The following is a 15,080-nucleotide window of genomic DNA, read 5'->3' as shown; positions in this document are numbered from 1 at the left end:
TAGTTGTAAATGGTGTAATACAGTCAACAGGAATGCAAAAAATTTTTGGACATGCACTTCTTTGAAGCATCTTTAATTGCCATGTAAATACCATGGTGCATTAATATGATAATCATTTAGTACCATAGCATAGGCCTATATCAAAATATCACAGTATTACTAACTGATACCATTACTGTACCATAGCACCACCACCACAGTACTTTTCTGTAAAGTAATGATTGTATTAGATCTGTATGAAGCCAAATTTCCTGCATACACTTCCTTAAGAAGCTGTGAGTCAGTTTTCATAGTAAGTGTTAAGTGTTATAGTGCACAATGCCCTCAAGCCTGTCAGAGTGTATGAAAACAGGAATCGTTTAGGTGACCCATGAGATACACAGAAGCGACGTGACACCACAGTTCGCCCTTCTCTTCGCCCCCCTCAGTGCTTCAATTAGATAATTGACAGGTGCATGCAGAGACTGAGACATTCAATTATCTCCTGACTGTCTGTTGCTCTCCACTTAACTGCATCATGTCTTAAGGGTGAAAGTGTGAGGAACATCGCTCTACAGAGGACGTGGATTGCAAAAGACTACTGAGGGAAGGGTACCTCTCTAAAACTGCTTAGGGGTAGAGTTGGCTGAGGCTACAAGAGAGCACTTTGATTCATTTGAATGAATACTACAGATGTATGCAAGAGCATGTTTAGGGGAAGAGCGTTTTTTTTGCTATTCAGTGTGAGACTTTTAACAAGTGTTGTGGTAATTAGTCGTGACAATGCCAGAAGAGGACTGAGCTTAACAGGTTTCTTGGCTTTAAACACTTAGTATGCTGTATTTGCATAGCTACCTTTTATAAGACAGTTTTAACTAATAACATGTCATTACAGCCATATAGGCATTCACAGTGAGTGTCCAGATCCAAAACAATCACAATATGCCCTCTACTGGCCAAACTCAGTGTTACTATCAGGAATATCTTGTGAATTCTTGGTCATCAAATTCTTTGACGCCAAATACCAAATACTCCAAAAATATTTATTCTGGATTAGATTTACATTCAATTATATGACTTACTGTGTGTCATCTTGATGTTTCATCTCAGCTTATAATTATTTAATTAGAGCCGACTATAGATAAACTGAATATAGATATAAAAAAGCAATAAAATAGTTTTTGTTTGTACACTTTTTCTGTACTGTTGATTGAAAATTGTGACTAAACTGGCCAGTAAATTCTACTCATTTAGCAGGTAAAAAAACTCGACCATTTTTACGACTAAACATTTCCCATTATTTTCGGTGTGGCTGCATTAGAATTATCAAACAGAACAAAGTTTCAAACAAATAATGTGCATCATTTATGGTTCATTTTGTGGCACTAGCAAATGGTGAAAACAGATCAGTACAGAGGTTGTCATTGCATCTTTATTTCCAGATTTTGCATCACTTTCCATCTGGATGGTTATAAATTGTTCTCTTTTCGCAGCCATCAAATTTCTCTGCAGACCAAGAAGCCTCGGCTCCATCCACTCTTCATCTAGCAGGAGGGTCTCGAAGGCAAATTAATCAGTCCAGGGCTTTGAGAGGAATGTCACCTGGCTAGACGAACCGAGAGAAAACTTCTCTTCATTTACCACACAAATTTATGAGGGAGAATTAAGAGTCCGAATCCTGAAGCACTAGCCCTGTTCAGTCTTACTGAAGCCTACAGCGACAGACAACTTAAAAGTTTCAACAGCCAAGAAGCATGCAAGAAACATGGAAAACACTAAAAAGAAAAATAAATACATTGGGATAAAAAACTAAATGAAAACAACCTTTATACATTAGATAAAACTAAAAAAAAATTGTGTTTATTACATTTTTGTTTTTTATTACAGCTTTGTACATTTTGGTATAGTTCTCTTTCCTCTAGCTATGCTACAGCTGGGAAAGGGGAGAACCTGGCTGCCCACATGTGCTGGAATGAGGACATATTCTTGGGACAGGTAAGGCTGAGAGGAGACAGTCCGTCTTCCCTAACTGACCAGTGTTGACAGAAGCGAAGGCCTTGTTAGAATATTCCCCTCATTTTTGGGTGGAAGTGTTCAGTGAGGAAGACAGGTTTGTGTGGAGCATGTTAAGGATTGAAGTGGTGCTCCTGTCATCACAGGAGCCAGGATCTTCTGCCACTCTATTTCTTATCTGAAGGAGGAAGAGGACAAAGCAGAGATTTGGAATAGTACTTAACCTATTGAATGTATATGTGGGTCAAAAATTGCACAGCCGTCTACTTTTTAACTATAATTTTTACATGAAGTGGTCTTTTGATCAGCCATTCCAGGTATTCCTCAATTAAGGTGTCTTTTACCATGTGAAATTACTTTTTAAACATTTAGTTGAATATTTTTTACATTTTAAAAGAATTTGCATCACTACCCCTAGAATGCATATGTGGGTGCTATATGATCCATATGTGTTTACTATGGTGTTCAATGTATTTTACACCATAAAATATATGTTAAATACCATGTTCATGTTCATATTTATGTGTCATATGCAAGTATAGGAAGTTGCATTCAGCTGATGCTTTTATACAAATATAACTCTTGTAACACTTTATACAAAGTGTTGGGGTGGTGGGCGTGCTCTGTAGCACCCCTTGAAAATGGGCGTGTAAGGGGGGCTCTGTAGCACACCAATTTTTACCTACAGTCACCAAAATAGGTAAATTTATAGTTCTCATCAAGCCAAACAACTTTCATACAGTCATTAGCTCCACCCAACAGGAAGTCATCCATTTTGGATTTTTGGACTATTGCAGTCTCTGAACTTTTAAATACATTCACAAGACTGTCACCACATTTAGACAACATTGTGACAAGACATTGAAGATGCTAAATTGTGAACAGATTTTTGATACAGTGGTGTGAAAAAGTGTTTGCCCCCTTCCTGATTTCTTATTTTTGTCTGCATGTTTGTCACACTTAAATGTTTCAGATCATCAAACAAGTTTAAATATTAGTCAAAGATAACATAAGTAAACACAAAATGCAGTTTTTAAATGAAGGTTGTTATTATTAAGGGAAAACAAAATCCAAACCTACATGGCCCTGTGTGAAAATGTGTTTGCCCCACCTGTTAAAACATAACTAAACTGTGGTTTATCACACCTGAGTTCAATTTCTCTAGCCACACCCAGGCCTGATTACTGCCACACCTGTTCTCAATCAAGAAATCACTTAAATAGGACCTGCCTGACCAAGTGAAGTAGACCAAAAGATCTTCAAAAGCTAGACATCATGCCGAGATCCAAAGAAATTCAGATGAGATTCAGAAATTCAACAAATGAGAAAGAAAGTAATTGAGATCTATCAGTCTGGAAAAGGTTATAAAGCCATTTCTAAAGCTTTGGGACTCCAGAGAACCACAGTGAGAGCCATTATCCACAAATGGCGAAAAAATGGAACAGTGGTGAACCTTCCCAGGAGTGGCCGGCCGACCAAAATTACCCCAAGAGCGCAGCAACGACTCATCCAAGAGGTCACAAAAGACCCCACAACAACATCCAAAGAACTGCAGGCCTCACTTGCCTCAGTTAAGGTCAGTGTTCATGACTCCACCATAAGAAAGAGACTGGGCAAAAATGGCCTGCATGGCAGAGTTCCAAGACGAAAACCACTGCTGAGCAAATAGAACATTAAGGCTTGTCTCATTTTTGCCAGAAAACATCTTGATGATCCCCAAGACTTTTGGGAAAATGCTCTGTGGACTGACGAGACAAAAGTTGAACTTTTTGGAAGGTGTGTGTCCCATTACATCTGGCATAAAAGTAACACCGCATTTCAGAAAAAGAACATCATACCAACAGTAAAATATGGTGGTGGTAGTGTGATTGTCTGGGGCTGTTTTGCTGCTTCAGGACCTGGAAGACTTGCTGTGATAAATGGAACCATGAATTCTGCTGTCTACCAAAAAATCCTGAAGGAGAATGTCCGGCCAACTGTTCGTGACCTCAAGCTGAAGCGAACTTGGGTTCTGCAGCAGGACAATGATCCAAAACACACCAGCAAGTCCACCTCTGAATGGCTGAAGAAAAACAAAATGAAGACATTGGAGTGGCCTAGTCAAAGTCCTGACCTGAATCCTATTGAGATGCTGTGGCATGACCTTAAAAAGGCAGTTCATGCTCGAAAACCCTCCAATGTGGCTGAATTACAACAATTCTGCAAAGATGAGTGGGCCAAAATTCCTCCACAGCGCTGTAAAAGACTCATTGCAAGTTATCGCAAACGCTTGATTGCAGTTGTTGCTGCTAAGGGTGGCCCAACCAGTTATTAGGTTTAGGGGGCAATCACTTTTTCACACAGGGCCATGTAGGTTTGGATTTTGTTTTCCCTTAATAATAACAACCTTCATTTAAAAACAGCATTTTGTGTTTACTTGTGTTATCTCTGACTAATATTTAAACTTGTTTGATGATCTGAAACATTTAAGTGTGACAAACATGCAAAAAAATAAGAAATCAGGAAGGGGGCAAACACTTTTTCACACCACTGTATATTGAACGGTGTTGCCATGGTGAGGCATTAAATCAAAATGGGAAACAGGAAGTGTTTCATATATTCTGTGTGCAATGTGTGATTTAGATCAAAATTGAGATGTATGTTTAGTCTTTGGGGCTAATCACATGGATGTGACTATTTTGGGTCACAGTCATAGCACCACCACCTGGCAGCAGGAAGTGTGGCTCTTACAACAGACTTTAAAATAGTCCTCTTATAATTACCCAAATTGTTTCAAAATTGTTTAGAATAATGTCAAATGCCAAATGCATGCGTTCACCTTGCATTGTTTCCAAAAGCCACCGGGTGGAAATGGACCCATGGTGCTTGGGCCTGTCATCGCTGCTTGAAGCTATTCACCGATCAAAAACCACCTGCCTAATATTGTGTAGGTCCCCCTCGTGCCGCCAAAACAGCTCCAATCCGCATGCTATTCTTCTCACCACAATTGTACAGAGTGGTTATCTGAGTTACCGTAGACTTTGTCAGTTCGAACCAGTCTGGCCATTCTCTGTTGTTCTCTCTCTTCAACAAGGCATTTCCGTCCACAGAATTGCTGCTCACTGGATGTTTTTGGCACCACTCGGAGTTATTTCTAGAGAGTGTTGTGCGTGAAAATCCCAGGAGATCAGCAGTTACAGAAATACTCAAACCAGCCAATCTGGCACCAACAATCATACCACAGTCCAAATCACTGTGATCACATTTTCCCCCCATTCTGATGATTGATGTGAATATTAACTGAAGCTACTGACCCATGTCTGCATGATTTTATGCACTGCACTGTTGCCACACGAGTGCTGATTAGATAATCGCATGGATGACTGTTGGTGCCAGATAGGCTGGTTTGAGTATTTCTGTAACTGCTGATCTCCTGGGATTTAAGCACAACAGTCTCAAGAATTTACTCCGAATGGTGCCAAAAACAAAACAAAAAAAACATCCAGTGAGCGGTAGTTCTGCAGATGGAAATGCCATGTTGATGAGAGAGGTCAACAGAGAATGGCCAGATTGGTTCGAACTGACAAAGTCTACGGTAACTCAGATAACCGCTCTGTACAACTGTGGTGAGAAGAATATCATCTCAGAATGCTATTCTGAGATGCGTGTTGGCGCGGTTTTGGCAGCATGAGGGGGACCTACACAATATTAGGCAGGTGGTTTTAATGTTGTGGCTGATCGGTGTATTTACAGTTTATTTTTCATGAAAAAATAAGTAGATTTATAAAGAATAATCATCTAGATTTCACCTGGGTCTTTTTCGACCCACATATGCATTTAAGGGGGGTCAAGTTAAAGGGAAAGTTCACCCCCAAATAAAAATTCTTTCATCATTTTCACCCTCATGCCATCCCAGATGTGTATGACTTTCTTTCTTCTGCTGAACACAAAGATGTTTAAAAGAATATCTTAGCTCTGTAAGTCCACACAATTAAAGTGAAAGGTGACCAGAACTCAAAAAGCTCCAAAAAGGAGATAGAGCCAACATAAAAGTAATCCATCAGACTCCAGTGGTTTAATCAATGTCTTTTGAAGCGATCCAGTTGGTTTTGGGTGAGAACAGACCAAAAACACCTTTTTCATTGTACATCTTGACAACAGTCTCCTTGGTGATCATGTAATCAAGCTTGAAATCATGATCGTGCTTAGAGACTGCAATGGCAAGATGTACAATGAAAAAGGAGTTATCATATAAAAACCCAACTGGATCACTTCAGAAGACATTGATTAAACCACTGGGGTCTTATGGATTACTTTTGTGATGTCTTCGTGATATTTAGACCTTCAGAGTTCTGGTCACCATTCAATTGCATTGTATGGACCAACAGAGATGAAATATTGTTCTAAAAATCTTTGTTTGTGTTCTGCAGAAGAAAGAAAGTCATAGATATCTGAGATGGCATGAGGGTGAGTAAATGATGACATTGATTAACATTTTCATTTTTGGGTGAACTTTAAATATTTGTTCTAGGGCAATGTCAAAGTACAAGTGGTTAGGAATATTAGCTTTTTTAAATAGCAACATTTTGCTCACAATACCTCTGCTCTCATCTGTATCTGTGCCTGACCCAACTTGCCTTTGGCGAAGCAGATTATAATACTTTACTTCCATCTCCTGAAACACATTACCAACGAATTAATCAAACTTAACTATTGCACCACATTGAATTCCTCCCTGGATTCAGAGTAGGGCTGGGCGATATACATAGCTAAAATTGCATTTTCTATATTTATTCAGCCTTTTGAGGATATTCGATATATATCTTGATATATATGCATTTGCTCTGGAACTTTAAAGGGTGATTTGTCTCGTGACCAAACACCATGTCACAAGAACCAATGAGTTTGCAACATGACATCATGATGTTTGGTCACGAGACGTGCAATAATCAATGAGCAAAACAATTAGAATTGACACACTTTTGGGTGGTTTAATAAGTATTAAAGTGAGTCACTGTGTACTGCCATTGTACTGCAATTCAGCCAACGGGTCATTAATACTGGAAAGAAAGTCATATGGATTTGGAACGACATGAGGGTGAGTAAATAATGACTTTTTTGGTGAACTATTCCTTTAAACATAATCAAGGCATGTTTTCCCCTAATGAACACAATGAAGAAATTAAATATTTCATGCACCAATATACAATAAAAACAATTATAAAAAGCAATATTTATCTAAATATATATTTTTCTAAAACATTTTAATATATGAAAAATGCCATGCAGAGACTGACATCATGAACATTTTGAGTGATGATGATGCAAACAAATAATTGAATCACAATTTTGATTCCATGTCTCATTACTCTCACATCCTCAACTCTGTAGTCTAATGACCGCAAACTGTCTAATGACTGTCCTTCAGGAAACTTAATGGCCAAATAAAAAGCACATTTAAATTATTGCAATATTCACAATGTTGCTTTATATATTTCCATTTTAATGCTGTATATAAAAAGCACATTTTATGCATTTAAGCAATTTCATATTGCTTACATTCAGCCAGAAGAATTATCGAGAATATACTGCGAAATATTCAATATATCGTCCAGCACTAACTCAAAGAATGGTTTGAGTGGACAGACCTTGAGGTGGTTGAGGTTTGCCTGCAGGCTGCGGATATGTGAGAGGACCTGTCTGCTGAGACGAGATGTGCTTCCTGAGGAGGGTGAGGGGAATTTGAGGCTGATGCCTGAGTCAGCAGCACAGCTGTGGGCCAAACTCAACTCCTTTCTGCCAACCTGAATATCGTCATCGGTACTGCTCTCACCCGAGCCACCGTACCCCTCCAGAACCAGATAAGCAGCTAAGAGACAAAGATGCAGTCAGTTACGGCTGCCACCTTCCTCATTTCAATAATTGAGCTCTAGATTCATAAAAATCATTCATTCTCCATGCCTCATTTGTTTTTAAAACTGAGAACTGAAGAACTGTGTTGCAGCTGTCTGGAATGTAAAATTTGTATGAACTTGTATAAATCTATTTAAGCTTGATGAAGGCTGTGTGGGGAAATTCTACTCTATAGTTTCTTTTTTTATGTTTTGCCACCAAGCCACATCACCTTTTACCAATTTGTGTTTTTCATTGAATGATGTATCTCTTGCTGGTAGAGGAACTTCTGCAGTCAACAATATAAACCAGCATTGCCTCAAGACTACAATGTTCCATGCTCAAACACTCACCATAGTCCTCTGGGCACTCGTAGAAGCCTGTGTCTCCAGAGGTGTAGTCCTGAGCTCGGCTAGGGGTGCGAGTGGAGCTATGCTCCACCGGCGTTCGAAGAGAGGTTGTCCTGAGGAGACGGCTGCCAGTCGATCGGCACAATCGCTCGCCCTCATCCTGAGCCATCAGCTGAGTCACCAGCACCTGCTTCAGCGCTGCCACTGAGAGGAGAGGTTCACATATAAACACACGTTTAAAATATAACACAATCTAACACAAGGCCCTGTTGATGGATAAAGAGATGAAGCAGGGACACTCAAAACTAAGTGTTGCATTATAAGCCTACAAATAGTATACATAAAGTATCATATTAATGCATTCACATATTTTATTATGTTTACAGAATCAGAATCAGAATGAGCTTTATTGCCAAGTGTTCTCACTTACACAAGGAATTTTATTTGGTGATAGGAGAAACAAGTGCACACAGAACATTACAGTGAGACACAGAATGAAAATCAAGGTAGGAGTATAAATAGACACAAATAACAGGACATATAACAGAATGGCGTATGCACATGTGCTAGTGGTAATGTAAGTGCAAGGAAGGAGTATGTACATTTATTGAATTAAATATGTGAATTTACATATGTACATGAAATATGTATTTACATTTTCGCACTAAGGGGGAGTTCTGAGGCAGTTTAATTGTTCATGAGGAAAACGGCCTGAGGGTAAAAACTGTTCTTGTGCCTGGTTGTCCTGGCGCTCAGTGCTCTGTTGCGCCGGCCAGAGGGCAACAGTTCAGTGAGGGAGTGGGCAGGGTGTGTGGTGTCCAGAGTGACTCTACCTGCACGTTTCCTCACTCTGGAGACATACAGGTCTTGGAGGGTGGGCAGGGGGGCACCAATAATCCTCTCAGCAGTCCTGACTGTCCGTAGTAGTTTCCTTCTGTGTGATTTGGTGGCTGAACCAAACCAGACAGTTATAGATGTACACAGGACAGACTCAATGATGGCCAAGTAGAACTGTGTCAGCAGCTCCTGTGGCAGGTTGAACTTCCTCAGCTGGCAAAAGAAGTACAACCTCTGCTGAGCCTTCTTTACAATGTAATGGAGTATATGTGGGTGTCCCACTTCAGGTCCTGAGGCTTTCACTTCAGGATTTCTCCTGAAGTTCACTATCATCTCCACTGCTTTAAGCGTGTTCAGCTCAAGGTTGTTGTGACCGCACCAGACAGCCTGCTGATCAACCTCCCATCTTGTGTGTAGACTCGTCACCGTCGCCGATGACCGTGGTGTCGTCTGCAAACTTCAGGAGCTGTGAAGTGGGGCCTTTTGCAGTGCAGTCATTTGTGTACAGGGAGAAGAGCAGTGGAGAGAGAACGCATCCCTGAGGAGCACCAGTGCTAATAGTGAGGGTCGCGGATGTGAGTTTCCCCAGTCTCACTAGCTGCTGCCTATCTGTCAGAAAGCTGGTGATCCATCGACAGATTGGGGTGGGCATGGAGAGCTGGGTCAGTTTGGTTGAGAGAAGATCAGGCATGATGGTATTGAAGGCTGAACTGAAGTCCACAAAAAATAAAATAAAAATAAAAATAAAAAAAATCCCAGGTCTGTCAGGGTGTTGCAGGATATAATGCATATAATGCAGGATATAATGATGTCCTTCAGTTAGGCCAAAACCAGTCTCTCAAATGACTTCATGACCACAGATGTGAGAGCGACAGGTCTGTAAACAATAAGTCCTGTGATTTTGGTTTTTTTGAAGACCTGAATGATGTTAACTTAACATGGAATTTTTTAATTTAAAACACTGCAAGCTTATCCCATATTTAGGATAGAGTGTGATAGAGGCCCCTTTTATACCTGATGTTAACAAGCAAAATGCATGACAACATGGTGCTCAGATACAGAAAGACATATGCTGACCTCATGCAGAAACAGACACAATGTCCTCAAATTTCAGCTCAAAGCAATCAGCCCATAAATATTAAAGAGATTAATTTCAAAATGCAAATGCACTTTTACTGTTAGATACTAAACTAATTAAAAGACACTTGGAAAATAAATAAGTCTTCCCTGGAGCTTTTTAATCAATAAAGGCTGAATTGCCATTCTCTTGAGTTGGCAAGCCACAAAGACTACTCCAATATCTGTATAAATTAGTCTCAACAAATGGGTAACCAGGCATTGTTAAGATGTTTTGCAAGCACAATAGGAAGGGGCATATAACGTAACGGGAAGGAAAATTAGGTCCAACAACTCTGAGTTGGCAATAATATATAACTATACAGGTGCATCTCAATAAATTAGAATGTCATGGAAAAGTTCATTTATTTCAGTAATTCAACTCAAATTGTGAAACTCGTGTATTAAATAAATTCAATGCACACAGACTGAAGTAGTTTAAGTCTTTGGTTCTTTTAATTGTGATGATTTTGGCTCACATTTAACAAACACCCACCAATTCACTATCTCAACAAATTAGAATATGGTGACATGCCAATCAGCTAATCAACTCAAAACACCTGCAAAGGTTTCCTGAGCCTTCAAAATGGTCTCTCAGTTTGGTTCACTAGGCTACACAATCATGGGGAAGACTGCTGATCTGACAGTTGTCCAGAAGACAATCACTGACACCCTTCACAAGGAGGGTAAGCCACAAACATTCATTGCCAAAGAAGCTGGCTGTTCACAGAGTGCTGTATCCAAGCATGTTAACAGGAAGTTGAGTGGAAGGAAAAAGTGTGGAAGAAAAAGATGCACAACCAACCGAGAGAACCGCAGCCTTATGAGGATTGTCAAGCAAAATCGATTCAAGAATTTGGGAGAACTTCACAAGGAATGGACTGAGGCTGGGGTCAAGGCATCAAGAGCCACCACACACAGACATGTCAAGGAATTTGGCTACAGTTGTCTTATTCCTCTTGTTAAGCCACTCCTGAACCACAGACAACGTCAGAGGCGTCTTACCTGGGCTAAGGAGAAGAAGAACTGGACTGTTGCCCAGTGGTCCAAAGTCCTCTTTTCAGATGAGAGCAAGTTTTGTATTTCATTTGGAAACCAAGGTCCTAGAGTCTGGAGGAAGGGTGGAGAAGCTCATAGCCCAAGTTGCTTGAAGTCCAGTGTTAAGTTTCCACAGTCTGTGATGATTTGGGGTGCAATGTCATCTGCTGGTGTTGGTCCATTGTGTTTTTTGAAAACCAAAGTCACTACACCCGTTTAGCAAGAAATTTTGGAGCACTTCATGCTTCCTTCTGCTGACCAGCTTTTTAAAGATGCTGATTTCATTTGCCAGCAGGATTTGGCACCTGCCCACACTGCCAAAAGCACCAAAAGTTGGTTAAATGACCATGGTGTTGGTGTGCTTGACTGGCCAGCAAACTCACCAGACCTGAACTCCATAGAGAATCTATGGGGTATTGTCAAGAGGAAAATGAGAAACAAGAGACCAAAAAATGCAGTTGAGCTGAAGGCCACTTTCAAAGAAACCTGGGCTTCCATACCACCTCAGCAGTGCCACAAACTGATCACCTCCATGCCACGCCAAATTGAGGCAGTAATTAAAGCAAAAGGAGCCCCTACCAAGTATTGAGTACATATACAGTAAATGAACATACTTTCCAGAAGGCCAACAATTCACTAAAAATGTTTTTTTTATTGGTCTTATGATGTATTCTAATTTTTTGAGATAGTGAATTGGTGGGTTTTTGTTAAATGTGAGCCAAAATCATCACAATTAAAAGAACCAAAGACTTAAACTACTTCAGTCTGTGTGCATTGAATATATTTAATACATGAGTTTCACAATTTGAGTTGAATTACTGAAATAAATGAACTTTTCCACGACATTCTAATTTATTGAGATGCACCTGTATTTTAAAGGGATAATTCACCCAAAAATGAAAGTTCTCTCATCATTTACTCACCCTCATGCCATCCCAGAAGTGTATGGCTTTCTTTCTTCTGCTGAACACAAATGAAGATTTTAAGAAGAATATCTGAGCTCTGTAGGTCCATACAATGCAAGTTAATGGTGGACAAAAGCTCAAAAAGCATATAAAGGCAGCATAAAAGTAATCCATAAGACTCCAGTGGTTTAATCCGTCTTTTGAAGAAATATGATAGGTGTGGGTGAAAAACAGATCAATATTTAATTCTACTTTACTATAAATGCCTAGTAGGTAGCGGTATGGATGAAGAATGCGAATTGCCAAAAATAAAAGAAGAATGTGAAAGTGGGGATTGATTGATTACTTTTATGCTGCCTTTATGTGCTTTTTTAGCTTCAAGGTTTTGGTCATCATTCACTTGCATTGTATGGACCTACAGAGCGGAGACATTTTTCTAAAAATCTTCATTTGTGTTCATCAGAAGAAAGAAAGTCATACACATCTGGGATGGCATGAGGGTGAGTAAATGATGAGAGAATTTTCATTTTTGGGTGAACTCTTCCTTTAAGCCTGATGTAGAAGCAAGAATTAGAAAGGGCATATAGAGAAAAAATAGCACATTGTGCAGTCAGCTTGTAAGCAGGAACGGGAATCGTAGGGAATTTAACGATTTTGGTTCACTTAATGATTATTTTAGTACTTTTGACAACCTAACAATATATTAAATGAAAACACTTCTATTTTTGGTAACATATTTTTATGTTTTCTAAATCTTTTTTGAGTTGATGAAAGTATGACTTTCAGTTTAGTAAGTCAGTCGGTTCAGTGAGAAAATCAAGAACCATTCTGATTCACTGAGTGAATAATTGTGATTCAAACCGATAATGTTTGAGACTTATTTATGAGTCTTCTTGACTTCTGATTCATTAAAAAAAAGTAAGAGTCTTTTGGCCACAAAACTGAGTATCCTGGCCACACTGTATCATTGTTGTTGCGTTCAATCAGGGAAGACATCGCAATTAAACAATGTGCTGTCTATTTATTGTCTTTGTATTATTTTGTGATGCCCAGCCTCTCTCTCATCAAATTCAATTCAGACTGCAAGGTCACAACTGAGATAAATCACAATCAGAATAAGAACATGTTCTCGATGCCAAACACAATTGGTAAGCTAATGCAAGATATAAATGAGGTCTTACAGGTTTTCAGGGCCTCGTCTGCTTTAGACGAACAGGAGACAGAGTCTGCGTCCCTGCCGTTCAAGAGTTCTGAGTCCTCATAGGAGCCTCCCTGGCTAACCCTTTGGACCTGATCATCTTCTCCAGGGTTAGAGTCAGGGACACAGTCCCGCAGTGCTGCCGAGGGAGAAAAATCACTGTCCTTCTCTGAGAAAAAAGGATGGCGAGAGTTACTAAGTATGGTGGCAATCAACTCACTTTAACATTCAGAGAGGTGTATGTCCACACATAGCTACCTGCAGACTGGATGCTTCCTGTGGAGGTGCATTCAGAGCCTTTACTGAACTTGCTTAACTCTCTCTCTCTGTCCCCACTAAGACACAAACAAAAATGTATGCAGAGTACATACAGGGAAGTGAAGCTAATTCTATCATTATTTACTCACCATCATGTTGTTCCAAACCTGCATGACTTTTTTTTTTCATGATCTTCCATTGAGTTGTTAGATAATATGTTAGTCTCAAGGCCCGGGTATACTTCGTATTTCTGAGTTCTGGATTGGATTGTGACAAGACTGTGTTGATTTTCAAAGTACACTCTTTTGACTGCGAGTGAATACGAACGCGTTCGACACATTCGCACTACGACTGTTGAGTGATACTCTTACTGTCAACAGCAAGCACATGCACCAACGATGCGCACAGATGAGGACTGACTGCATTTCGAGAAAATTTAGGCCTCGCAGAGACAGTCCAGAAATTTGCATCATGCATGCTGCGATCAGCAACCCGGATAACAAAAGTATACTCATGCCTTCAGTCATCATTCACTTTCATAGTATAGTCATTCTGTCTAACATCATCTTTTGCATTCCACATAAGAAAAGAAAGTCATATAAGTTTAGACCAACATGAGGGTGAGTAAATGATCCCAGAATTTTTATTTGTTTGGTGAAATATACCCTTTAAATGGGAGAAAATGGGGAGGAACTCACTCGTGCTGAGGTAAAGGAATGACACTGTGGAGTGTGGCTTTCATAACATCTGCCCTCTGAGTGATCTGCTGCTGCCACCTTAAAAGAAAGTTGAAAGGACAAAGAGGATGAACTTGGTTCTATAAATGAGAGCTGTGGCTTGCAGAAAGAGAATCGAATAAATCTACATGTAGTATCATTCAAACAACAACAAGACCGACTTTCAAACAATGTGGACATAGAACACAACCATGAACCCCACGCCTCAAGGGCACACTCTGGTTACCAGCCCTGAACCTTAAAGGGATAGTTCACCCAAAAATGAAAATTCCTTCATCATTTACTCACCCTCATGACATCCCAGATGTGTATCTTTCTTCTGCTGAACACAAGTGAATATTTTTAGAAGAATATCTCAGCTCTGTAGGCCCATACAATGCAAGTGAATGGTAGCCAGAATTTTAAAGCACCAAAAACCACATAAATGCAACATACAAGTAATACATAAGACTCCAGTGGTTAAATCCATAACTTCAGAAGTGATATGATGTGAGAAACAGATCAATATTTAAGTAAATTTTTGCTAGAAATTCTTCCCCCTGCCCAGTAGGTGGCAATATGCATGGAGAATGCGAATTGCCAGAAACAAAAGAAGAAAGTGGAAGCGAAAGTGGAGATTTATAGTGAAAAAGGACTTCAAAATGTATCTGCTTGTCACCCAAACCTATCATATCGCTTCTGAAGATATAGATTTAACCACTGGATTACTTTTATGCTGCTTTAATTTGCTTTTAGGACCTTCAAAGTTCTGGCCACCATTTACTTGCATTGTACGGAC

At 39.7% G+C, this 15,080-nt stretch overlaps 1 protein-coding gene across 4 annotated transcripts in view; it reads right to left on the bottom strand.

Annotated features, from left to right (window-relative positions):
• Positions 1-1,331: 1,331 nt before the first annotated feature.
• Positions 1,332-15,080, bottom strand: part of LOC127421977 (rho guanine nucleotide exchange factor 12-like) — a 101,071-nt gene continuing 87,322 nt past the window's right edge. For 3 of the 4 annotated variants that reach the window (XM_051665245.1, XM_051665247.1, XM_051665248.1), the window contains 6 exons: positions 14,264-14,341; positions 13,566-13,642; positions 13,291-13,476; positions 8,217-8,417; positions 7,620-7,840; positions 1,332-2,170 (listed from right to left, as the gene is read on the bottom strand). In XM_051665245.1, coding sequence (XP_051521205.1) covers positions 2,054-2,170; positions 7,620-7,840; positions 8,217-8,417; positions 13,291-13,476; positions 13,566-13,642; positions 14,264-14,341 — 880 coding nt within the window. In that variant the 3' untranslated portion in view covers positions 1,332-2,053. Of the gene's footprint in view, positions 2,171-6,570; positions 6,647-7,619; positions 7,841-8,216; positions 8,418-13,290; positions 13,477-13,565; positions 13,643-14,263; positions 14,342-15,080 lie in introns of all 4 variants that reach the window. The other variant, XM_051665246.1, reaches the window with a different exon arrangement.

The sequence above is a fragment of the Myxocyprinus asiaticus genome, chromosome 31 (genome assembly GCF_019703515.2).
Source record: "Myxocyprinus asiaticus isolate MX2 ecotype Aquarium Trade chromosome 31, UBuf_Myxa_2, whole genome shotgun sequence".
Taxonomy (NCBI): domain Eukaryota; kingdom Metazoa; phylum Chordata; class Actinopteri; order Cypriniformes; family Catostomidae; genus Myxocyprinus; species Myxocyprinus asiaticus.
The sequence above is the reverse complement of the archived record's forward strand: the minus strand, read 5'-3'. Positions and strand labels throughout refer to the sequence as shown.